Below are 26,519 nucleotides of genomic sequence, written 5' to 3'. Positions count from 1 at the left end.
CATCATTTGCTCATGTTGTTGACCAATTGGTTTCATTTCTTGCTTGTGAGAATAACTGGAAAAAAATCTTTGAAGTATGAAAATGTTCTCATAAAGTTTTTGTAAAGTTTTGGAACCTATAAAAATTGTCTGGGATCTGGTTTGCAGGAGGACATGAAGTAACTGAAAAAAAACTTTCTACTCTTGTTTTGAAATTGACTCAATTTCGAATTCACAGGGTCCTTTTAATCTTTCAGACAAATCTCTCAAACAGAAAGAGCAGATAAACGTAAGCCTGCAGCCTTTTAACTTTATCATATCAACTGAGTGCAGCTTCAGGTACAGGGAATGATCAAGTGCTACAGCTATACTCTGGCCAGGAACTCCTTTTCTTCTTTCCCACACCTTTAATTTGAAGTTCATTAGCTATTTTTTGGATCACAGCTCTGATTGGGAGCTGTACAGCATCCACATGCTATCTCCCCCTCACGCTGAGTCAGTTTTTGTGTCAAAACCATAATCCCTATTCAGCATTGTAACATACCTTCTACTTTTTCAGGCCTTTGACAGTGTTTAAGTTCCTGTGCAAAAGCTGATAGTTACTTCTATACCGTAGTGCCAGAATTAATTTAAAGTTATTCTGAATTGTGGCATGATTCAAGGACATTGAAAAGTTATTTCAGAATTAGTTTATGGTACTTAGTAAGGATATTTAACCACTCAGACTATTTTCCTGGGCACCAAGTTACCCTGAATGACTCAAAATCAAGTAGGAAAGTCTGTCTATAAGAAATAAAGGTAGAAGATGGTTCAGAGACATTCTGTCCCCTATGCAGCATAGGACATCAGACTGGATGACAAAAATAGTCCTTTCTTGCCTTATGACCTTCATAAGGTATTACGTTTTAAGAGCCCTTTTGTTTTTCCCCTGTGAGGGAGAGGCTGCAGAGATCATGCTGAGCTGAGTAACAGGGGCAGATTGCAATCTGGTTACCACTGCAGTTCTGTGTTCTGCTTTCAGAGGCTGGAAAGTCCTTGACATGCAGCAGTCCTGCCTCCGGTTTCACTGTGGTTTCTACAGCTGATGAAGGATTGTCTTGAACTTTCCTGATGTGATACTAAAACGTTATTCATAGTGAATATGGCACTACAGATGTGCTGGGAGCTTCACAGTAGGGAAAGGCTTATTGAGTGAGGGGTAGAAAGAAAAGAATTTTTTTAAAGCTACCTTCTTGAAAAGTTAATTGTAGCAGTGTTGGTGACACAGTGTTTTTATTTTCAGATGACTTTGTGAAAAGTAGATAGGAATTTTCTCCCTGCTGGTAAATGACAGAAATAGTCCAGCAGTGATTATCCTGCATCTCTGTACTGTTTCAATTCAGATTTCAATGTGGAAGCATGAGCACCCTATGTCTTGTGTTTTAGAAACTGTCTCTTGTAAAATGCACATTACTGCAGTTAACTAGCAGGAGTGGGTAAAGAGGGCTTTTGCACACCTGCACCTCCTGGAACAACTTTTTTATAGTTGGGATTTTTTTTTGCTTTCAGTAGTGAATAGGAAGGCATGAGGGGCACGCATTGTAGATATGCAAAGTGTTTCAGCTGTGATGAATGGGTTCAAGAAAGGGGTTAACAGGAGTGAAGGAAGCTAGCAGGACTCAGTAATGTGGTGAAATCGAGGCAATCCCTCGCTATCAGCATTTTATCAACAATATAACCTTAAATATTCAGTTCATCACTGATTCATCACTTTAATGTATATCGTGATCCTTTAATACCTCGGTTGATTAGATCTGTAAGCAGCTGTAATACAAAGAACTTGGCCCTAGGCAAATTAGAAGAAAAATTAGAGGAGAAGGAGAAAAAGCCCAGCATTGATAAAAGGGTTAATTAAGTGAATTGGAAAGGAAAGTAATGTTTGCTTTTTAAAAAGTGGGGTAATTTTATATTCAGAATAATTTGAAAGTGGTATATAACCTATAACTGCCTTGGAGTATTACTGCCTTGGAGGGAGGAGAGAAAGTCCTAAATATGTAAAGCAAACAACTTACCAGTATGGTATGTTATTAGTAATTTTAGATGTGTTTTTGAGGCATGTTTTTTATTGAAAGCTGTTAAAAATGTATGGTGATTAGAAACGGTGAGAAGGGGAAAAATGCTTTGTAGGCTTTCAGAATTGGGTATAGGAAAGAAAGCACAAAATTTATCATAGTTCTAGTTCAGCAAAATCTGAGGTAGGAATTTATTGCATATCCTTGTGTACACTTAAGGGAGATATTTACCGGACTGGGTAGTATGTGTTGATGAAGTATATTGAACTAACAAAATGCCTACTCATATAGAATTTATTCACTGTAAAATCTCTACCTGAAGAATCATGAAAATGTGGCCAAAATATTTTATAACAATCATAATGTTTAAAAATAATTTTTAAAGTCTTTCCAAATTGGGCAAAACGATGTAGCATTTTTAGTTTAATACATACATTTTCTCTTTTAGTGGATAACAATATTTATTGTGAATTCAGTGTGCTGTTTAAAACTTAAGGAGAGCAATGTGGACTAAATGGCCAGAATGTGAAACAGAGATTCATGTTTTAAGAAAGAGATGAAGCTTTCCTTTAGCTTTTTTTGGACAGTACTTCAGCCATTTGCATGTCAAGTTTAATTGCAAAAGAAAGTGATACAGTTAGTTTGCCATTTGTGTTTCATGAAGAAATGCACACACATTTCTCCTGTGTAAACTTGATTGTACTTAACTGACAGAAAATACTCACCTGGAATCATTACTTGTTCTATTTGAAAAATAGTAAGCAAACTATCCCACATTTTTAATACTTACTTACAGATCTGCAATTATGTTGGACCTGCAAAAGTAATTGTCCAGTTAGTAACGAATGGGAAATACGTCCACTTACACGCTCACAGCTTGGTGGGTAAATTCTGCGAAGACGGGGTGTGCACGGTCAGCGCAGGACCCAAGGACATGGTCGTAGGGTAAGTCTGGGGACTCCTCTGGAAACCTGAGCTCTGGGGGAAGCATCAAGACTGTAAAAAGCAATACAGAAATACTCCTAAGGGGCAGCACTTATCTCCCCGCTCTGATCTCAGACATTTTTGTATCATAAAGAGAAAATTCAATGGGGTTGTTGTTCACCCTTGTAGAAGTTGCCCTAAGCAAGCTTAATAAATTTAAGTAACTAATTTTTACGTAGAATTTGTCCAGTTTTAATTTCTTGGTGTGCAGTCCGAATTTAAAGTCCATTCTTTAAACTGCAAGTAGTTTTGATCAGAGAAGGGACTAAAATTAGTGTTACCATTTTGTTACCTCGTTGATTAATATTTTACTTTTATTGAAACCTGTCAATAGAAGTGTAATGAAAAGCATTAAGAAAATATGGTTAGTAAATTTGAAATTAATGCAGTACAGGTATAAACATGAACATACTGCAAAAGTCAAACTTTCAAAGTTTAAAGTGGGAAGTTTGTAGTGAAATTATAGTTGGCCTGTTGTTGTTTAATTTGAAAGAATAATTGTTTGTATTGGTAAAGGGAGCTGAAGTTCCCAACCATGTTATGAGGCTTAGATCAGGTTTCATGCTGGCTGTGAGTTTCAGTTCTGTGATCTCAAGAATGTCTTTGTGGGTGAAGATGATGAAGTTTAAAAAGCTGAGAAGGCTGGGAGAGAGAAATTCTTTTAAACGGTAACTTTTGATGTCCAAGCCCAGTGCACTGACTTTACCGCGCACAACAATTTAAATAGCTTTATTTCAAATGCTCCTTTTCATCTTGAAAAGTTTGGCTCATTTTCTAACCTGTCTTGTTTTTCATCAGATGTTTAGAACCAGCTTTCCTGTCCTCACCTGACCCACATGAAAACGGTGTTATTGTCTTGTTTTCATACTTCTAAATCTAATTGATTTTTAAATGTGCCAGCAGATTTTTACAAAAGTGCACCTTATATGATGGAAATTTTCATTCAAATAGACACCCAAAGCGTCTTGCAGAATGACAAGAGCCTTGCTTAAAACATTTTCTTTGGAAAATGTTGCACTGTTTTCAGCTTCTTAGCTTGCTCTCCAAACCATTTTCAACAGATGGAGCCTACTCTGAGCAGTTGCTCTGCTTAACAGACATTCAGAATGACTATTAATGATGCAGCAAACAAAGTGTGACTACCAGATTTTCCAAAGTTCTGAAACCTGACAGATTACTACTTATGCCATAGGCAAGTGCACCCATATGATCACTGTCATATAACAGTGCACATTTTACATATTTTGTGATATTGATTGAATTTTTCTTGATGGAAAATTGCTTCAAGTGCTGATAGGGCCTAAGTAAGCCTGTAGAGTCCTTCTGTAGACTTGGGTTCTGTAGCTGCCTCCGGTAAGAGAAAGGCTGCCTGCTGCACGTCTGGCCTAAAGCATTAAGAAAATACTTCCCCCCATCAAAATTTGGCAGGTTTGCAAATCTTGGAATACTTCACGTCACCAAGAAGAAAGTGTTTGAAACTCTGGAAACACGCATGATAGATGCTTGCAAGAAGGGGTACAACCCGGGACTCCTGGTGCATCCGGAACTTGGCTATCTGCAGGCAGAGGGATGTGGAGACAGGCAGCTAACTGGTATGTGGAAATGATGGCCTGGTTTTAATTAGTCTTTTATTAAAAACAGGCTGAGCTTCTGAAAACATGGATTCCTAGCTAGGAAAAGACCTTATCTAGGACAACAGCCAATGTCCATGTGCTTTTAAGAGGTAGTGCGATGTTATCATGTTTTAGGGAATCTGAAAGGAGTCTGCTGTCAACGCATACATGAGAATGGAGAAACTTCCTTCCACAGCTACCTGTACCAACCTCTGCACCTGTATTTCATTGTTCTTATGCTGTTTAATAAGCTCTTAAATAGAGTAATTTTGCATTATTGCAGAAAGACATGATATCCTTAATTAACTTAGAGATCTCCTTTTAAGAACACTGTTTCATTCAGCTGCATTTCATCCATATCACTGTAAATCCTGTGGTCTGCATTGCCTTCAAGTACTGTATAGATGGGCCAGCTGTCTTTTTATCACTCTTAACACCAGCTATTCTGGTGTCCATAGGGGTGGCCTTCATCCTTCTCAAAACCTTTATAAACTGTGAGCAGACAATAGTAATTTTCTATCTTTTAATTATATAACTTAAATAAGACACGATGCACAAACTGCAAGATGAACGCAGTATAATTTGAATAGCTGCCGCACTCTGCTTAGAAAGGGAAAACCCAATGGATGCTAAATGTAAAAGAAGACATTTCCTCACTATCCATGCCTTTGGATGTTTGTTTGTTTTCTCTCTTTTGTTCAGGGTGCCCTACCCATTGTGTTAATTCCTCTGTCTGTCAATTCCAGAACGGGAGCGAGAAATCATCCGCCAGGCAGCCATACAGCAGACCAAGGAAATGGATCTCAGCGTGGTGCGGCTCATGTTCACAGCCTTTCTTCCCGACAGCAACGGCAGCTTCACACGGAGGCTCGATCCCGTTATATCAGACGCAATATATGACAGCAGTAAGTATATTTGGCTTTAATTACTGTTTTAATAAGGGGCAGGCTTTTGTACACGCAGAAATGGCTGTACATACACTCATCTAGCCCTGCCTGCCTGGTATTTGATGAATAACAAGTAAGTAGCCCATGGATAATTAGCTCCATGTCTGTCCAAGTAATACCTACAGTATCATTCTGGTTTTAATAGATGGTGATGTAAGCCATAGAGGAAGATTTTATTTTGCTGTTAGCATGTTTAATCCTGCCACTTTTATTATGAGGATTTTGTAAGTTCATGTTATATTCATAAGAAAGGCTTGGATTTTGTGGACTTTTCAGTTCCTTTTTGTGACAAAGCATTTGTTACATGAGATGTGAGGAAAAAAAATTACTTTGTTTCTACCTTTGTTGAGAATTTGACACCTTTGAATTTTGCAGACCATCTGCTTGTCCGTATTTTAAAAGATAATACAACCAAGGTTCTCAATCCATTTCCTTCATATCTGGCACTATTTTTTAGATCATTCCTCTATTTGTCTTTTTTTTTAAAGATTTTTTTCACTTTTTTTTCCCCTATGCTGTTAAATTATACTGACTCATCTTACTTGAACCCTCTCTGCTGCCTGAGTTTTCCTTCCTGAGGCTGTGGATTCCCATGTTCTTGATAGTCATTCTGTAATGACTCAGAAAAAGTACCTTTTTTTTTTCCTCTGTGCACCAGTCATGTCTATATTATTGCTTTTTAAGGACAAAGTCTAGGTCAAAAAGTACTAAATGCAGCTGTTCTACTATAGTCTGTGCCTTGCTGTTAGTTGGGAAATGCAATGAAGTCATGAATTTTGTCCTAAACTAAGGAGAAAAACAAAGGGGATGTCTTGTATGCATGTTTCTGGTGTTATAAGTTGCTACACAGATGTCAGTTACTAGTTTCTGATCTCCCAAGGTGAATTCTTGATTGCCAATTTCAGATTTTTCGTGGGTTTTGTTTGGGGTTTTTTTTTGAATCCTTCATTGGCAGCATTCAAGCCTTCATAGAACAAGCATAACTTGCCTGTCACAGCTGCTTTCACTTATCAGATGATAGTTCTGTCTTGAGGGCAAGAAATTGGCTATTGATGCCTCCACTAGGATGTGTGGACATGGGCTTTTTTATCGCTGGCCAAAAACTGGCATGCTTCCAAGTAAGCCGCAGTGTAAAGCAAAACATGGTAGATGGTGAGAAACAGGAAACAGCTCTCAAGGGTGTCACTCTATCAGAAAGCAGAGAGGAGAAAATTACATTCCCTTGTACAGCCCTGTTGTAATAAAATGAGTACTAGTGCAGGGTGCTGGCTGCAGTTCACAGCTGGGTTACCTTGCTAGTGCAATAATTGTGCTGCAATGGCTGGGACCTTGTTTTGTAGCTGACAGTTCAGTCAAAGCTTAGAAGATCTGAGATTGTCTTTCGTATGAAAAGGCCTTGATTTATTCATGTTTAAAAAAACACAGACAAATTCAGGTAGGTTGTGTTGGAAGCTTGTCTTTCTATTGCAATTCTGTGTGTTGTGCTCAGTTGGTGTTTTTTAAAGTAAAAATCTGTTACATAAGTAAGCAGGGTTTTTTTTATCTTCCCTTTCAATAGAAGCTCCCAATGCCTCCAACCTAAAAATTGTAAGAATGGACAGAACAGCAGGGTGTGTGACAGGAGGGGAAGAGATTTACCTGCTCTGTGACAAGGTTCAGAAAGGTAAGTCATGAGTATTGTAGGGCACACCAGGGTGTTAATCTGGAGTACACATAAAGCCTGCTGTGCTGTCCTTAGTGTTATCTCACTCTGACAGTACATTTGTAAGTACATTACAGCAGGATTTGTAAGCACGCAGCCTCTCTGGAAGTCAAGGCAGCAGTACAGAGATTTAATAAATCAAAGTAGTCTATTGCAAAGCAAATTCAGCTTGTCTTGCCTCCACAGAAACCATATGATCATCTTTATTCAAGTTTCTGCCCTTTCCCATGTTCTGGAATTTTGGGGGGTGATGGGTACTGGGTGATGATTGACTCTATTAAGAAACATCTGTTCTGAATTACTCTAACTTTTCTGATTTATTGTTAAGTTCCTGATTGTAAAGAGTAAGTATGAGTATTCTCTGTTAACCGTGGATGGGAGCTTAATGTGTTCAGCATTGCTGCTAATAATGTTGTTTTTATGAATGTGCTTATGGTAGAGGTTACTCAGTGTAAACAGATAATTCTCACAGGTTCATTTTCAGTCTCTGCTCATGGCTTTGAATGTGTGAAAATTCCCCAATGTGGATTAGGATACTTTGGTTTTGTTATTGGAAGATTGGAAGATAATAGTTAAATTTGCTTGGTTGTATTTGGGCTAAGTAAAAAGAAAAAAGATGGGAGTGAGGAAGATTGTTTGTATTTTTCAGCTACAGGCAGTACTTGGGACACCCTGGTGTAGATGACTTGGTAGAGTGGGTGCCCTGGTCTCATCTGTTTGGAATCAGTCCCCGCACATGTTGTTAAAAACAGTGACATTTTCTGTTGGTGCGGGCTGTCCTTTTCCATCTCTCTTTCTTGTAAATGCCCTCCTACCACTTAGGGAAGATAGAAAGCTTTGGGGGCTTTTAGGGACTTCGAAAGAACTATTTTCCTTTAATAGTGCATCTACCCTCTGCCATCAGAGGACTGAGATAAAACAAAACTCTTGCGCACAAAATAAATAAATAAATGTCTGACTCAGTGGAAGCCCTGAGGTGGGGTTTCCCCTCAGCCAGACTGGGGTTTCCCCTGACCTCACTGCCTTCAGAAACCTCCTGCCTGGAGGAACTTGAGCATGCAGGACAGCAGGACTGGAAGTGGTGGTTTACAGTCTTGAGACTAGCAGGTGGGGGACCAGGGTAAGCAGGCTGTCTGCTACAGAAGCCTGTCCTGCATCAGTTGCCCTAAGAGACAATAGGCTTTTTCTAGCTTTTTCTCACTGGTAGTGCTGTGAAAGGAAGTTACTAGTGGGATGCTTTTCCTAAACCCATAAATAAATACATACAAAGAGAATTAAAGAAAGTTTGTTTAGAGGAGCAGAAGGCAAATGCCCTGTTTCTGTCCTGTGCTGTTTGGAGGGTGAAGGATCCCTGCTGACACACTGCTCACTCATCCCCCAACATCTCTGAGCTGCAGCTCCACCCTGGCACTCTGCCAGCAGCAAGCGGAACTTGAACTGTGGCACTTCAGGTTTTGCCACAGTTTATTGAACTGAAACTATTGGAGGAGAGAGGGTGGTTTCTACATTTCACGCTTCAAGTTCTCCCCTCCATACATGTTTGTTCCAAATAAGGCTCCTCTGGAATGTTTTATAACCCTAGAATAGGAAGGTGATGTGAATCTAGTTCTCTTTTTACAGCTCAGTAAATAGCAACTTTAGTGAAGTCATTAGGAATTAGACTGATGTAAACTTGATGTCGAAAATGAGTTATTTCTGCTGTTTTCATAAAACAGATAAAGGTAATTGATGTATTGTGTAGTATTTTCATCCAGCCCAAAAGAAACTATGTTGATTTTTATCTGAAATATCCATAGCCAAAGGTTAAACAAGTGCATAAACATCCCAGAGTGTTTCTTTAATTCTTTGCAGATGATATTCAAATACGTTTCTATGAAGAGGATGAGAATGGTGGGATGTGGGAAGGCTTTGGAGATTTTTCTCCTACAGATGTACATAGACAGGTAAGTAACAGAACATTTGTCCTTTGTTAATGATTCTCCCATCTCTGTAATCTAGGATTATATTATAGTTCATAAATTACGTAAAAGTATCTGTATCCTGGACTGACCTCCTCTTTGGTTTGTTGCTTCCTAATAATAATAAAAACTTAACAATGATGTAAAGGCATCTGTTAGGTAACTAGGAATACAGTGCAAGGAAATTAGGAGAAAGCCCCATTGCTTTAACATGCACCCCTGTAAATTGGGATGGGATATATAAACAGCTCTGCGGGCTGCCGTGAACACACTGAGAAAGCCACAGAAGAGATGCTAAAGGATTTGGGGACAAACAGTGAAGTACTGGCATATGGGATGTGGTGGCACTTAGCGTGACAGTTCTGTCTTTCCCAGAAGGATTTAGGAGTCAACCTCAGAAGTGAAACTGAAAACTAAAATGGAAGTTTACTGTTGTAACAGCCCTTTGCTCTGAACTTTGGCCTCCCAAGCCCTAAACAAAAGCCTTCAAAATAGTGCAAGTTGTCCAAAGCCATGCTCTGTGATAGATATGCTTATCTTTGTTTCCTTCACAGTTTGCTATTGTGTTCAAAACACCCAAGTACCGAGATGTCAATATCACAAAGCCAGCATCTGTATTTGTACAACTGCGTAGGAAATCTGATCTAGAAACAAGCGAGCCAAAGCCTTTTCTCTATTATCCGGAAATCAAAGGTAACTCATTAAACCCGTTTTATAGATTGCGAATGGAAACTGCAGGGTCCTTAGGAATGTTTTTAATAAGATAGAACTGGTTGAGTAAGGAATTTTTGGTTTCAGCTGTTACTTTTAGAAAAAAATATTTGCCGTTGTTTTGGGCAGGGTCAATATGCAGTGTGATAGGTTTATAATTGGTTTTGTAGGTGGTGTTGTAGGACTGGTAGGCAGTAAATCCATACGTATTTTCCGAGTGAGACTTGTTCCTTGCAGATTCCCTATATGCACACATGCCTGTCCATACAGTAGGTGGCACTCTTCCTCTGGGTTTCTGACAAGTAATACCTGAAGAGATTTTACTTTTAGTACTTTCAGATGAAACCCTAAACCAAAACCTGTTGGTGCCTGGTGGAAAAGGTATTTTGCGGTTGTTTTTTTTCCTTTTGCAGTTCTCAACTTTTACCATCATGCTAGTGTCACTGATGTTTCTGAATTTTCCAATTGCCTGTACTAGTTAAGTCAGCCAAAGACATTTCTTGTGAGAGCAGGGAAAATGCTGTGTCAGTCTCTTCTTTAAAATTTTAGTTGCTTAACAGAAGTAGGATAGTTGGTATTGGACCTGCTTCCTAAATTATTAGTGAAAAGAAGTTTAATCAGCAGATCTGTGCCCTTTGAAGTCTGCATTTGAAATGTTTGATGAGAATGGCATTGGCAGTTATGGTTTTATACACCAATAATGTTGATGATATGGATTGCCTTGATGCCCAAGTCATAACTGGTGTTTCATTGTATTAAGATTATGTTTCTGCTTAGCAGTTTACCTGCCTGCAGGTTACACTACTGAATTCTAATCTTTATTGCTGTCTGTGCCTAAGGTAGAGCCATGTTGAAATCAATTCCCTGTCAAAGTGTCTCAAATAAATGTGCATTAGTGTTGAGAGACTCAGGACAGCTAAGTAGGGAGTGGGGGTGGTCCAAGTGAGTCTACTTCACAACTGTTAGAATAAAATAGCAGAAAGCATGAATTCACAAAAGCTTTCAGAGTTGCCAGAGGATTTATTCTTGGTAATGATTTCAGGAACCTCTTGCACAAGTGTTAAGGGAAATATTAAGTGTTCAGCTGCAGAGCAAAGTCGCCAGATTTGAAGCAAATCTCTATTATGTGCCTCTTAATCAAGTAAAATTGATTCAACGTTATGTGCATTTTCAGATCCCCTATACAGCTTCATCATGAAATTACCATTTAGGAACTATATTTTTCTCTTGTTGCAAACGTTTCCCCAAACTTAGACACATGTATGTGGATTTTTTTGTGTTTCTCAGACTAGATTGCTCTCTAGAGTTTTCTCTCCTCATCAGTGTGAGTATGGCTGATGTGTGCATGCATACTTACACATCATGTGTACCTGGAAACAATGCATGTGGCTTTGTCAGTGTACTGTCTCATGTATTCAGCTGTCTCATCTGAGGCACTGACTGATGTGCCTGTGCATGATATTTCTTTTTGTCATAATGCTATTAAGAACTACTAGATGGCTTAATAAACAGATGATATTTTGTTCTTTTCTCAACGTTTCTACTGGGTTTTAACCTATGTAATATTTGGATCCCTATTTTTGTAGCTCTTGTCCTGACATTTTCACTTTTCCCATTCATTGGGATAGTCCTTTTACATCTCTGTGTTTTGCTTTCCAGAGGGACTAAGTCTTACTTTGTACTTACACTATAAAATAAGTTTAGAGGTTTTTTTTTTTTCCTCTTTCTACTCAGCATAGTTTGACAGTAGTACGTTCCTGCCTGAAAATAAGTTGTCTTTGTTCTAGTGGCTGTTGCGGTATTTTAAGTAAATCATTTCAAGCAAGCATGGTTTTCACCATTTCTCACCATCCCGTAAACAAAAGTTCAAGGGCACTGTAGGTACTCTGCACTGTTGAAACTCAAAAGTGCCTTGTGATCCTCTGATAAGGCTCCAATTCTGAAATAGATTTGCTTGGAAGAAGAGCCTGTGCTTATACTCCCCCAAAGGCAAATTTTCTTCAATAGATTTAGGGTTTGGAGCACTTGTGCTGATTCATGACTTGGCTTAGAGATGGAAGAATTTTGGGACCACTGATCTCCAGGGCTCTAAGTCTAAAGACACTTTTGAAGGAAGCTCTGAGACCCCCAAGACATCTCTGCATGTGTCCCCTGAGGACTGAGCACGAGGCAGTGATGCAGCTGAAGAGACCAAGCAGGCTGAAGTGATGCTGCTGATCTGACTGGGGACTTGGCACTGGCTTGTTTCTCACCGGAATTCTCTCTGCTCCGATACATACAAAGATTTTCTGCTATTTGGAGCTTGAGGAAAGTTGACTCTTCTACCACAGTTTCCATTTTGCTTTATGAAGTAGTAACTCTAGTGATGCTTTCTGTATGCACACCCTGCACTGTGCCTGACAACCAGCAGGACTGACTTCCTGTTCTCTCTGTTCCTTCTGTCCCAGATAAAGAAGAAGTGCAAAGGAAACGACAGAAGCTCATGCCCAACTTCTCCGACGGCTATGGTGGAGGCAGTGGCACTGGAGGTGGTGGCATGTATGGAGGGACAGGTGGTGGTGCTGGCTCTGGTAAGGCAGCAGTTTTGGGCAGAGGGAAAAGAGTTCTACTTTGAGAGCAGAACAGATGTTTATGCTGATTTTTAAAACGTAAAGAGGATTTTGTCACCTAGGCATATGAGACCTGACTCTGTTGCCTTTATTCTACTGTTACTCAATTTAACCAAACATTTCCTTATTCTAAACGTTTCATCATCCCATTTGCCTTCCCACTTTGGAAGGTTTGTTGTTTCCTAGAGCCTTGGAGGCGCTGAAATTAATGAGACAGCTCAGTTAACTATCATTTTGGGTGTCTAAAATTAAACAGGTTCTGAATTGTTTCTTAGACTGCAAGCGGAATTTGGTAAATTAGCCCTGTTAGTACAAAGAACTGTTAAAAACTGGAGATACTCTTTAGTAAATTTTTCTACTGTGCTCTATCTGTGGAGGTCAGGGTATATCTGATATGCAGGATCATGAGAGCATTGCTTTGGTTCTTGCAACAGAGCATTTAAAAACCTATAGGTCAGCAAATGTCACCTGAACCACAACCCTTTTTTTAGAGCAGGGACTAGAGCAGCAGTTTTCAAATTGCTACATGTGTTTCTGGCAGCACACGTATAGCATAACACCAGAATACAAATGTGTTGTAATCACTGAGATTCAAAAGCACAGAAGTAGCTTGTGATGTCTCAGTTAATTTTTAGAGGAAAGACATAGTGGTACAACATTTGTGTGGTGTTATGGATGTTGGGATAGAGAGTGTCACTAGCCAACCACCTAGAATTTCTTTGGATTTTTGAAGGAGTAGGGTAGAGTTCACCTTTAGCCTGGAAAATTAATGGATTGGGATAAAGCAGAAGGTATGCAGAAAACAAAAACTCAGTTCTTTAGGTTCAGTGTTCTTCTAGATGGTGGTCTCTTTGTTTTAGGATGTAATTGTATTAATTCTTAATCTTTTTCCTTTCTTTAGGGTTCAGTTTTCCTTCATATGGGTACTCTGCATTTGGAGGGATGCATTTCCATCCTGGCACAACAAAGTCCAGTGCTGGCATGAAACATGGTAATAGCATAAATGTCCTTCTTCTGACAGTTGAATTGAGTTTGACCTGTATTTTCTTCTACAGTATGAGCCAAAGTGCCAGGCAGGTCTAGCTAAGCATGCTGGAGAGGGCCTCTTCTCAAACCTCCGGCAGGTTATACTGCCCTCCTTCTCTTTTTTCCTCTCCAAGTGTAGTTCACTGTGCAGTCCTGAGAAGCAGTCACCAAAATCCCTCCATGAGCTTCTGCATTCAGTGTATTTTTCCAAGCAACAGCTCTCTTGCTTGCTTGAATGTGCTAATTACAGATGACCCAAAGAGTAGACCACAGAAAATGTATCTTCCTCTGCTGCCACAGTCTGGTACTATCCTGTAGCCCAGAGAAATCAATGGAAAAGATTTGAGCTAATAATAAGGACACTCTTGGCTTCCTAAAATAGGAAGGTAATTTCAGATGTACATGTTGATTGCTCCATAGGTATTTCTGGAGTCTTGGGGATGAATTTGCTCTTAGGAAAAAAAAATTGTCTGAGTAATTCTGCTAGATTTTGTGTGAGTACTTCAGACTTGTACCATTCTTGTACCATGAAAAGAGAGGTAAATCTGTGGTAATATATAACAGAGACTGTCAAAAATTAACATCACTTTAAAGCGAGTCACATCAGTGTGTCTGTCCATACATGTTGGCATCTGGAATATTAAGATCCATGAGTTTAGTGATAAGTTTTACATTAAAGTAAATTTGTGTATTCATTTTTTGTGGTTTGGTTTTGTCTAGCTGAGTTTTAACATTTATATTTAAAAAAGCAACAGTACTGGACATTAATGATTCTACTTTTTGTTAGAAGATCTATCAAATTGCTCAGCTGAACAAGGCAGAAAGAGCTGTGATAAACAAAGTGACGAATGGGACATGAAACGTGATGTGAAGGTGGAAACTGCGGAGAGAGCTGAGTGCAGAACATCTGCTGTTAATGAGAAAAAGGAGGATTCTGTTTCTTCTTGTAAAACTGAAGTAAGCGAAGCAGATTGCAGGTGGCAGGGTAAGTGAGCAAGTAAATGTATTTAGGGTAAGTCAAACTGCAGTACAAAGCAAGCATTAGAGGTTTGGAAACTCCAAAAATGTCTGCTTGCTGTTTTCTGAACATGGTAATGCCTCCTACAGGAAACAGGAGGGATTCCATTCCCCAAGATCTGTCCCCCCCCATACCTAGTTCTGTAGATAACCTTCCACCTTTGTACTACCACTGGACACTTGAGCTTCTCCTTGTCCTGCAAGGAGATGAGACAGCTTTGCCTGCTGGGCATGTCTAACACTGCCCTTGAATAAACTTGTGTGAGGAAGGAGCGCTGCAAGCAGTGAAGTCACAGGGAAGATAACTCAGCAGTTGACTTGGCTTTTGACATTTAAGAGACTTTAGTGGATGAGTTAATGGATGTTAGTATGACTTGCAGTAGGTCTTCCCTGCAACGCTGTTAATTGCATGCAAAGTAGCATTATGGGTTTGAATTTAAAATGTAAAGGTAACTGTTCCTATTTGGCAAATACACAGTAAAATAACTGCAGTAGCAAAGTGTTACACATTAAACTAATGCCTAAATTTTTTTGCTTTTTATGTATTTTTCATTTATTTGTAGCTTTGTAGACCACTAATGTGTGGTTATACAGCTCCTGGTATTTTTCCTACCTTTTCTCTTAGGTTTTAGAGTAAGAAGCTAACCTTCTAACACACTTCTGAAATACTGTTTAGTCTTATTTTCAAGTAGAGGACCTACAACAAGAACATTTTGTTTTCCAGTCAGAATCTTGGAAGATGTAACAAGAAGTGGGGCAAAGAAGCCCTGGCCCAACTCCAATAGGGCAGTACCAGGGGAAAAATTACTTAACCAACTGCTCTCCTAATTGGACAATGTTTGCTAGATAGGATAATTTGTTAAACTTACAAACATTATATAAATCTGTTACTGGGTGTGCCCATGGCCCATAACTATGGACACACCTGGAAACTTCTAATAAAGAACTGCTTTCTTAGCTTACCATTTTAATACTGTTGGCACGGGGTTTTGTCTTTATATTTCAGGCAACAAAACAAAAGGAGGAGGAAGACATGGGTAGTCAACAGAACTGGTTTAGCAGCAGAGTTTTAAAATACATAAAGACTACAAGTCCCCCTTTCTTAGACAGCAAGATGTGCATTTCCTGGATTGGTTTTTTTTAACAGTTGATAGACATTTTTTAAAGTATTTGAGTAATCATGCTTAGCATAAAATAGACAAACAGTAGTTGGACTAGAGAGACATGGCAGTGGTAAGAATTGAGCACAAAGGAATTTCTTGGTTCTGGTTTTTACCAAGTGCAATGTGATCTAGACCACTTTTGTTATTCCCTGGATCGGGAAGAGATCACATTACCTTGTGTGTGTCAGCCCTGTCTGACACTTGATATTAACAGTACTAGAAACTGTAGCTTGGGAATCCAAAGTGGCACAGGAGATGGGCTGTGGTTGTAAACACCTCCGAGCTGTAGCTTCTTTGATCTTAGAATGGATGGTGCTCTTGAGAAAAGCTGAAGCAGCCTGCAGTTTGTTTTGGTTGTGATAAATCCTGTGACTGGTTCAGAGAACAAAATCTTGTGCTGGTATGAAGGAATAATAATGACTCTTTAGCTGTCGTGAAGGAGGGGTCTGAATTGTTTACCTGTTTTCCAAGCAAGTAATATTGTAGGCAGGAAGTTGACCTTTTTTTTTTTTTTTCCTATTGTAATGGCATGAAAGGAGGCAATTTTTAACTCCAGATTATACAAAGAATTGGTGCAGAGGAACAGGCTCCATAAAATAGCTACTGCAGGCTACATCATTTGGATGTTAGACTAAAAGATGCATGTAATATTTTGAAGGGTATCTTTCCTGTGTTTTTGATACAGAAAATCAAGGAGTTTCAACATCCAGATCTTTGGAAATGTATATAACGAGAAAAGACTGAATTGCCTAACCCCCTTTACCCTGAATATGTATCCTGAGCGTAACATGTTTAGTGTTAAGACGTAAATAGCAAATATAAATCCATCAGCCCAGGCAAATAGTACAGCAGTCACAGGGATGCACTGGCCAGAACAGTAAGATGGATAGCTGAGTAAGTCTTTGCCTTATAGCAGGGATGTGGTCATGATCATCAGGGACACACTTCTGACCCAGCCTAAATGCCTGGTTTTGTGTAGCTGTAAATCCTGGCTATTGTGTCCCCGTTTGCGCTTTAAATGACAAAGTCTGTTGTATTTGTTTGGGCTTTGTAATTCCCAACCTTACAAGGTTTTATAGAAATATGAAACTGTTCAAGATACAGCAGTTTTCAGATGATACTGCTTCACAGAATGACGCTGTAGTTTCAGAGCTCATCTGTTTCATTTTCACTGATTTCTTGCTGATACAAACCCACGAAAGTATTGACAGAGCAGCTAGAGCTACTTTTTTCCACAAATCAGTTTCTTTTCTCCCCATTCTCCCTTTTGTCTCCCTGCCATGACAACTTCTGCTTTTTGAAATCTCAGTGGCTGTCCATTTGATAATTCTAAAATCAGGATACAAATGCAAAGCATTGTAAAAATGAAATGTTTTAAACAGAAGAACAGACTCTCTGTGCTGCTGCTGTAAAGCAGGCTAGACTGCATGATTTGAGTCGGAGAAGGGGTGCTAAGCCCTGCATTTATTTCATAGCTTTTCTCTGAGCTTCTCTGCAATATTTGATGAGTCACTTAGGCTCCCTGTGCCTCAGCTTCCTCAAGCCAAAACTACTCAGACCTGCAAGTTCCAGATCCAAATTCTGCTCCTTTTGTCTCATTACAAACAACTGCACATCCGTGCTGTTAATTCAGTGCCAGTCAAACCAGAGGGAGCTTCCAGATTTGACTGTTCTCAGGGTTCCTGCTGCCTGAATGCTCAGCATGCTCCTAGTTTTCCTTCCCAGGCATTGTTCCCTCTGTCCTTACCTTTCAGAAGTCATTAGCAACCATCTCAGTGAAGCAGTGAATAACGCTTGGTGGTCTGCACTTTGTATTTCTGTGACAGCAGAAATGCCTGTCAAAAGTAGGTGGTGTTCCAAGGAAAACAGCCGAGCTGATGAAGAGGAAACTTTGTGTTCCAGATGCTCTGTTCCTGGAGAAGGCCATGCAGCTTGCCAGGCGCCACTGCAACGCTCTCTTCGATTATGCTGTAACTGGAGATGTGAAGATGCTGTTGGCAGCTCAGCGCCATCTCACCGCTGTCCAGGATGATAACGGGGACAAGTGAGTTGACCACACTGCACTTGCAGTGTGGGTTGAAACCAATGGGTTTGAGGGCAGAATGGCATAGTCAATTTGTTCTGTCCCTCATGGATGCCAATCCTGATGGCACCGTTTCTTCCTTCTCCTGTTTGGGAGAGGTACAGCTGTGATTTAGGAACTTCTGTTTCATTTGCAAAGAAGTCACGTACACCATAAACTTCATTGATCCAGTACCTGTCAGAAAGTAATCTGGTCATTGAGGGTATGTTGAGCATGTTGTGAGTTTGAATTTCTTTGCTCTTACTTAAAATTTTGACCGAGCATGAATTGCTGTGCTTGCATAATGATACACAGTGTATGGGGATCCTCAGCTTGGTGCTGGAGGAGAGTGCCCTGCTTTTTATTCCATGCAAGTTTTATTCCATCCTTAAGTCTTCATAGGATGCTTCAAGTAAGAGATTCTCCCAGAGATGTAGAAACAATAGCTAGAAGGTCCATACTGCATTTCTCCCACTGACACCAAATTCTTTCCAGAGGACATTATTTTGCTCTTGCTTACACTGTACTATACTTTCGTCTTCCAAGGGATTGCACAGATGTTTGTGGCAGACTTGGCTGCTAATATTTGCACATGAGTCCTTCAGTAATGTGAGCTGGAGCAGAAATCCGCTTTGTTCCTCTCCAGCCATGCAGATTCTGTGGAACTCAGAGTGAAGTACTGTGAGGAACTGATGATCAGTAGTAATTTAAAAGGAAATTCAGCAGAAGTGGCTCTGAACAAATGCAATGATAATCTCTTGAATAAGCAAGGGACACTATCACACAGTCACCTTTTAGCTGGCATGCCCTGTGCAATCACCTACATTTCCTTAAATTGTAGTGTTTTGAACAGTAGAAGCTAGATTAAGTCTCAAGGTGTCCAGCTAGAAGGAAAATTCCAAGTGACTGAGACCCATATCACACTGTTCAATTACTCTGAGAGAAGTTACTATTTTCACTACATCTTCAGTGAAAATAGGCCTCAGATTACGATAGAGGACTGCACAAATCAGAGGGAGCTACTTTACTAGCTTTGCTTTCCAACTGGAAACCTAATGTCTGCTTCAAGATAAGCAGGAATGTGAACAAGGTGGGAACTAGCAACAAAATCTGCAAGCATTATGGACAGTACAGCATCTGTGTTTAAAAAAAGGCAGGGGGTGTTAGAGGAATATTGAGCAAGTAGGACCTGGATTTAAATATCAAAAAGGTGCTCCTCAGATTTGGACTTGTAGGGCATTTTAACTAAGTTATAATACTTTTTAGAATGATGATAGATAGTTGTTTTCTTGCTGGATCAAAAAGTTCCTGCAAGTTCACATTGCCTTTCTCCTGAGATGGATTTATTCTGTGAGCATAATATACATCTGCATTACTTCACAACTTTTTAACAAGTGAAGCTTTGGTGATTGTCTTCAGCTCTCTTGGGAGAGAAGAAGAAGGTCAAAATTAATTAATAAATTGCCCTGATTTTCACTTTAATCATAAAAATTATATGGCAACTAGGAAGTTTTTGCTTAAGCCTTTAAAAAAACTTTGCTGTCAACAATTTATGGCTTTGAGAGAGAACCCAGCAACCTGTGATTAGTATATACTTACAGTGGACACTCAGTAACACTGGCTGTGACTGTATTTATACCAGCACCACTGCTCTGTAAAGATCTGATGGCTCTACAGTGCTGCTCAAATGCAGTTTTTCATATAGGAATGTTCAAGAAATGAAAGTGACCTCTTGTGGTCTAGTCAGGAGCATAACATATAATGGTAGGGTAAAATTAAAATACTTGCTGCTGAAATGAGAACTAAAAGCAGTAGAGGAACAAATGTGTTTCTGTAATGAGATTTGGAAATAAAATGTCAGCATGACACAGAGCATAATAAAAAGCATCTATCAGAGCAGAGAAACAGCACTTCTCCAGTAATGGTGGGACTGTTTGAACAGAACAAGGGAGTTGAAGGAGAGAAGATGCTGTGATGCTTCCAGAGCCAGCATATAGAATCAATAAAAAATGTCCTTTAAGGACGAATTTGGTTTGTAAATTATCTTTTTCTCTTTTTTTTAAATACCTTTGGTTTTGACTGCTTTTATCTCAAATTTCAGGATGACTCCTTGCCCTGAATGGCATGGAACTTTTTAAATTTTTCTGTCAAAAGTGTAAATCTGAGAGTGTTCAGGTATTTCTGGTGTGGCTTAACAGACACATCACAGGTCCCGTGTTGATATTTCGTGTCAGCAGCAACTTGCTAAAATGATGAGTTTAGGAGTTGGCCAGCACCAGCCAACAAAGCACTTGGCAGGATGTGTTTCAGAACGAAGGGAATTATTTTCAAATGAAGTCCTAAGGTAGCAAGGCAACTGGAGCTCTGTGGGACAGGCCTGATGGGATTCACAACCTGTTTTTTCCTGGTGCCTTGCTGCACATGCAGCCACTCAGGCAGGTGGTGAGGGACCTGCCTTTGGAGAAGAGCACAGGAAGGGCTGTTGCATTAACCCAGTAAAGTGTCTTGCTATGCAGTCACCTATGTCTCAAAATAGGTGCTTTTTTGGCATGATGCCTCTGGCCACTTCTGCAGATCCTGTGGTTGTTAGTCACTGGGCCTGAGTCCTTTGTCATTTTTCTGTTTGAAAACGAAATAAAGAAAAACCCACAGATCTGGGGAAACCCCCAAGGGAAAATCTGCTTTGGTAGCAGAGAGGCTTGCGGAAATTCTGCAGGAAGGTTTTCACAGTAAGAAGTGTTTATCTTGGCTTAATTCAAAGCATGAAAAGACAGCAAACCAGCAGAGAATCTGAGGATTTCTGAAACAATTGTTTTGTGCCACACATTTTGTGTATTAGCCTAGTAGTAAAATAATGCTGAGGGCCAGCAAAAGCCATCCTGAGTTTGCTTTTGTGATTGAAGGACTAAACAATTCATTTCTCACCTGCTTTTTTTAATGTTGGGGTTCATTTTAGGTGTTGGTAATTACCTCTAATTATTACCTCTAATAGTCAACTGTTTATATCAGAATGCAGTAACATCTACAGCAAAGCCTTGAAACTTTTGTAATAAATTTGAAAACTGTGTGAATTTGTTAGTCTGCTTTTTTGTTTGTTTCAGCGTCCTTCATTTAGCAATTATCCACCTTCATACTGAGCTGGTGCAAAACCTCTTGGAAGTTATGCCTGATTTGAGTTACAATTCCATCATTAACATGAGAAATGACCTCTATCAGGTACGTAGGTGTGGGGGTATAAGTATTGCTGATTGTTCAGCCAGTAAAAAAGAAATTACACAACTTGTCTGTGGGAAGAGATCAGACCGATGCAAAGAAGTTTAGAAACAAGGAAATATTGGAAGGCTGTGGAGGAAAGAGAGGATGTTTTCACTGGTTTAGTCCATAACTCTCCTTGATGGTAACAGAAGTGTCTCCATGGGTTAACTGTGGAACAGGCCAAAAAGAGTAAATTCTTCAGTTCATGGGTTCAGTATTTGGCTTCTCTGTTACTAAACCAGAGGTATGGATCACAGTGTGCCAGCTCCAGGCTCCTCTGACCTTTCTGACACTGGTTAACTTGGGATCATGAGTCAGTTCCTGCGTCATCAGTTATCTGTAGGCACATGTGGAAGCCATAATAACCTATGCCCATCCTACAGCCCAGACTGTATTTGTGCCCAGCACATGAGCACCAAGATTTCCCTTTCACTTCTGCAGTAACTGAGAAAAGCCCATCCCCTTGTCTTTTACCTAGGAGGAAAAGAACTGCCAGGCACAGTTCTGTCTCCTCAACTATAGTCTGGCCTGTTTGTATTGTAACTCAAGTTTTAAAAAGAGCTGTGGGAACTTTCCTGGATAAGAAATTCTTTTCAAGAGATTGCACACACCATTGAGCAGCACTCTGACACTTGTGTCATTTGTTTTGCTATGAACAGTAAAGGCAGCTTTTAATTTTGTACAGGCAGTCCCAGAAGGTTCATTTTGAATTCTTTGTTTTCCTTCACATTTTTATGTTCTTATAAAGCAAGTTTAAAATGTGGAGGCTGCTGAAAGTAAGCAGAAGATTCTGAATTGAATTCTGTGCCCTGTGTGTAACAGAAACAGGAAGCAAAGCTGGGATCTACACAAGAAATAAATCCCTGACTACCAGAATCTCTATAGCTCTTCCTACCTTCAACTTAAACCTTAAGCCATTGATGGAAGAGAATGTGGGGTTACGCTAGAATTTACCTTCTCTACAGATATTCCAAAATCTGACATACACCTTACCTTATAGATGCAGCAATTAATTGCAAATGTGTTGACAGATCCATTGACAAACTTACTGTGCAGAGCTGGAATAAGTCTTTTTTCAAAGTCTCTGTCAATCTAATCTAGATATGAAATCTTATTCCATTTTTAAATTATTTTAGTATTGGAAATACCATTTCCCAGACCTCACTAGGTTTACTGTTTAAAAACATGTATGTGTATGTTCAGTGTGATGCTGCTCAGAACTGACAAGAATGCAGTATGCAACCAAGCTTTGGAAGGTTCCAAAACTTGTCAGCCTGAGTGTTTGCTCACTGCTGCAGGTGCGCAAAACTGGGGAATGTGCAAATGAGATCAGCTACTTCAACACACACGGCATAAATGCACAATTTTTCTGCAGTTTGACAAGTGCACAGAACTGCAGGATTTTCTTCTTTTCTGAGCAGCTGTTTTGAGGGGTGAGGAACTCCTATGCCCATGGCTGCAAATCTCTGATTCAGGAGCAAAATGAGCTGGGTGATGGGGCAGCTGTGGAAGCAGGGTTGCAGTATGTAGGGGGCACAGGGATTATCTCATTTCCCGAGTCCCTTGCACTGCAATGCTCAAATAGCCAGGTCAGTGCCCTGGCTTATAGAGTAGGCAACATCTTTGTTCCTCCCAAAGTCCAACTGCTGACATTGGCAAGGCAGCTTTTATTTCCAGTAAGTAGAAACCCTATTTGTAGCATCCAGTAGAAAAGAAATTACACCACTCCAAAGCAAACAAACTAAAAGCTTGCATATGTGTACAATCTTCTCACGCTAGGAGCTTTTATGTATTTTAGAGATTTCTGTGCAAGTGATGTAGCTGTTACTTCTCTTCTCATGGCTTGCTTCTGTCACTTGCAGACCCCACTGCACCTGGCAGTAATCACAAAGCAGGCAAAGGTGGTGGAAGACTTGCTGAATGCTGGAGCAGATGTCAACCTTCTGGATCGCCACGGCAATTCTGTCTTACATTTAGCTGTTACTGAAGGAGATGACAAGATTTTGAGTCTACTGCTCAGGCATGAGAAGGTATCTCCAATGGTCAACCTCCCCAATGGTGAAGGTATGGAAACAGTCCCCTTCTAGACAAACACATCATAATTCCTGTCAACACCCTGTTGCTACACAGGTAGATACAGACTCTGAAAACACTATCTTTTCCCATTTTGCATATGCTGTGCTTGGTTTTTATATGGCTGCAGGCACAGATGAGAGAACACAGGTGTGTCAGTTTTGTGATTATACAGAACAAAGACTGGTAATGGTCATGTGACAGTATGGATTTGAATTTTCATCACTGTACCTTCTCTTCAATCTCACAGAACCTCAAGCACTGTGTTCATCTTATTCCTTACGCCACCCTTGTTTTATTTTTAAAAGAGTCCCAAAAGAAAATGTTTCCTGCTGTCTAGTGAGTAAAATTCCCTTAAAATAGTTTCTGGACTAGTATTGAGTTTCATATCTGGTACTTTGTGGCCATACAGAATTAGAGCCTGTAAAATAACCACAAAGAGACAGTTCTCCCATTTTTCACAGGAGACGACAGTTGAGTACTCCTGCTCTAATAGATTGTAAAATGTCTGACCTAAAATTGTCATTGTGGATTCAAAAAACTGTGTTCAGTTATTCAGAGAGAGAGAGGATTTTTTGGTTGGGGGTTGGTTTGTTGATTGATTGGTTAGTTGGTTTTTAAATAATAGGCTTTATTATTATCTTTCTGGTGCAGGTATTCATGAGGTGTCAGGTCACTGTGACCTTTCAGGAGGATTATACTAGAACATGCCAGTTACTTTTCAGACCATTTTCTAGAAGAGATGTTCCGTAGCAGATGGGGCCACTGGGGGTACCTACTTCTTTAGTAGCAAGATGCAGAGTTTCTTTTTAAGGCTATTCTCTTGAGGCAAAAAGATGCTCTAGGTGAGCATCTAGTAGTTCCTGCCTTCTGTTCCACCTTGTAATCTGATTTTTTTTTCTTGCATGGTTTTGACTCTCCAAGTTCCAATTTATGCACAAACAACATATTTATTAACACCATTAACTTCATCCTGAGCTTCCACCCAGAGTACTCCCTTAGGGTCTGGGGCCGTTAACTTGAATAAGAAGACATGGGCTTGTTGGAGCAGGGCCGGAGGACAGCATGAAGATGCTCAGAAGTGCTTCAACATCTCTCCTCTGCAAACAGGCTGGGAGAGCTGGGGCTGTTCAGCCTGGAGAAGAAAAGGCTCCAAGGAGACCTTACAGCAACTTCCAGGACCTAAGGGGGGGTCTATGAGGACATGTAGAGATAGGACATGGGAGATTGGCTTTAAACTGACAGAGGGTGGGTTTAGATACAAGACAGACAAGCCTCACTGTGAGGATGGAAGGATGGAACTGTGAGGATGATGAGACACAGGAACAGGTTGCCCAGACAAGCTGTGGATGCCTGAAGGCATCCTGTGATGCTTTCATAAAGATGCCTGTGACCTCCTGAAAGCAGGTTCAAGGCCAGGTTGGCTGGGTCTTTGAGCAGCTTGGTTTGGTGGAAGGAGGTCCCTGCCCATGGCAGGACTGGGGTGGGACTAGATGATCTTTGAGGTCCTTTCCAACCCAAATGATTTTTAGTGTATAAGCAGGCAAAATATATTACTTCTGCTCTGGTAACTAAAGTAACTGTAACTCATTTTACAATTTTCTCACTTTGAAACTCATTTCTCTGACATTTCTGAATTTTACAAATATTAATGCAGATGATGGATGGGTTTTGTTTTGTGTAGGTCTCAGTGCAATTCACATGGTGGTAATGGCAAATAGCATGTCCTGCCTCAAACAGCTGATTGCTGCTGGAGTTAACATCAACGCTCAGGAACAAAAATCTGGACGAACTGCATTGCATTTGGCTGTTGAGCAAGAGAACATCCCCTTGGCAGGCTGCCTTTTGCTTGAGGTAAGGGCACAATTTCTTTCTTCCAGGTCTTTTCAATTACATATTTAAAAGCTCTTGACAATCCTTCAGTGCTTCAGAAAAACAGAAGTAAGGGGGGAGGTTCCTGTTGATTGACTAGATTACTTGAACTGGTATAATGGCAAAGTTACTGGTAATGTTACTGTTTTGTTCAGCACTGCTTGTGAAGCTTTTGCCCAAGTTGAGGAATATAAAGTTTGTGACCCTAACCTGACTGCATATGCCATGTGTAATTCGCACTGAGTAATCCTGGCAGGCACTGAAGTTACCACGAACAAGTTCATCCCTTCTTCCATGCGAAGTAGAACATGTACAGAGACGTGCACAGAGATATAGTTGTGTAATCTATAAATATTTGTCTCATCCTAACACCTTCAGCCTTGGTATCCTTAATTCTACACACCCCAGCTGGCTGTGTAGCTTTCCTCTGTGTTCATGCATGGATGTGCCACCAGCCTGGCTGCTCTTCTGATGTGCAGCAGGAGGGCAGGATTCTGTGCACACCACTCAGACTCCAAAGGCCATGGGCAATCAGATAGCAGAACTTTTACAGGAGATGCAAAGTGGCTTTTATGTACCTGATCTATTTGCAGATATACACTGTGCCTCCTGCTCTAACACTGGAGCACACTACCACCCTATGCGGCAGACAGTTGCAGTTACTTTCTAATTCCTTCTTTTCAGGCAACAGTTAGAGTTTTTATGCAACCAGGCATGGAATGGTGCTTATTTGCACAGTAGCAGTGTTTATTCTGACATGAGCCTCTGCAGCTGCATTGTACAGATTTCTTTTCTGTTTTTGCCATTCAATAAAAACTTAGGGTGATGCTGATGTGGACAGCACTACATATGATGGGACAACTCCGCTTCACATAGCAGCTGGAAGGGGCTCAACAAAATTGGCAGCCGTTCTCAAAGCAGCAGGTATGGAAATAGATCGTTGCTGGAGACTTTTCTTTCACAGTGACAATTCAAGTTAGAAGGCTGCAAGCAGAAAAGAATATGCCAGTGAACTTGTTTAATGGGTAGAGGAAGTCAGATGTTAAAAGCAACAAAGTCTGAATTTCCTCAGAAAGTCCTGCTCAGAGGTGCTATACTAATCACTCTTCAGCACCATCTAATGGCTAGAAAAGCAAATTATGTTGGTCAAAAAAAAAATCTCGTGAGAACTTTGGGAAGATTTTTGAGTATCTTTTGTAGCTTTTATAACTGAAGAAGTAGAGAAGAGATATTTTTGTGTATCTGGGATAAGTGTTGGACTGCTTGAGAATCAAAAATTTAAAAAAAAAAAACATCACTGAAGCATGAGCTTGTTAGTGTCTCCTAGTGCTGTCACTTTGGGAGAATTAGGTTGGCATATTTATTAGAACATTTTGTCAATTGTATTTAAACCTGATTTTTCTCCTTTGAAACAGAAACCCAAGCCTCCTGTTGCTAAGGCTCTCTGCTTGGTCTTTTGAAAACCCCTGCTTTCTCTGACACTCTAAAAAGCAGCAC

At 40.1% G+C, this 26,519-nt stretch overlaps 1 protein-coding gene across 5 annotated transcripts in view; it reads left to right on the top strand.

The window, feature by feature from the left end:
- NFKB1 (nuclear factor kappa B subunit 1) overlaps window positions 1-26,519 on the top strand; it is a 57,742-nt gene that overhangs the window by 26,534 nt on the left and 4,689 nt on the right. For 3 of the 5 annotated variants that reach the window (XM_063422151.1, XM_063422149.1, XM_063422147.1), the window contains exons 6-19: window positions 2,827-2,975; window positions 4,443-4,606; window positions 5,374-5,532; window positions 7,133-7,237; window positions 9,128-9,219; window positions 9,789-9,927; window positions 12,393-12,515; window positions 13,456-13,545; window positions 14,368-14,565; window positions 17,663-17,804; window positions 20,924-21,038; window positions 22,940-23,141; window positions 24,835-25,004; window positions 25,844-25,946. In XM_063422151.1, coding sequence (XP_063278221.1) covers window positions 2,827-2,975; window positions 4,443-4,606; window positions 5,374-5,532; window positions 7,133-7,237; window positions 9,128-9,219; window positions 9,789-9,927; window positions 12,393-12,515; window positions 13,456-13,545; window positions 14,368-14,565; window positions 17,663-17,804; window positions 20,924-21,038; window positions 22,940-23,141; window positions 24,835-25,004; window positions 25,844-25,946 — 1,951 coding nt within the window. The remainder of the gene's footprint in view (window positions 1-2,826; window positions 2,976-4,442; window positions 4,607-5,373; window positions 5,533-7,132; window positions 7,238-9,127; window positions 9,220-9,788; window positions 9,928-12,392; window positions 12,516-13,455; window positions 13,546-14,367; window positions 14,566-17,662; window positions 17,805-20,923; window positions 21,039-22,939; window positions 23,142-24,834; window positions 25,005-25,843; window positions 25,947-26,519) is intronic. The other 2 variants (XM_063422150.1, XM_063422148.1) reach the window with 1 other exon arrangement.

This window comes from Prinia subflava, chromosome Z (assembly GCF_021018805.1).
Source record: "Prinia subflava isolate CZ2003 ecotype Zambia chromosome Z, Cam_Psub_1.2, whole genome shotgun sequence".
Taxonomy (NCBI): domain Eukaryota; kingdom Metazoa; phylum Chordata; class Aves; order Passeriformes; family Cisticolidae; genus Prinia; species Prinia subflava.
The sequence above is the reverse complement of the archived record's forward strand: the minus strand, read 5'-3'. Positions and strand labels throughout refer to the sequence as shown.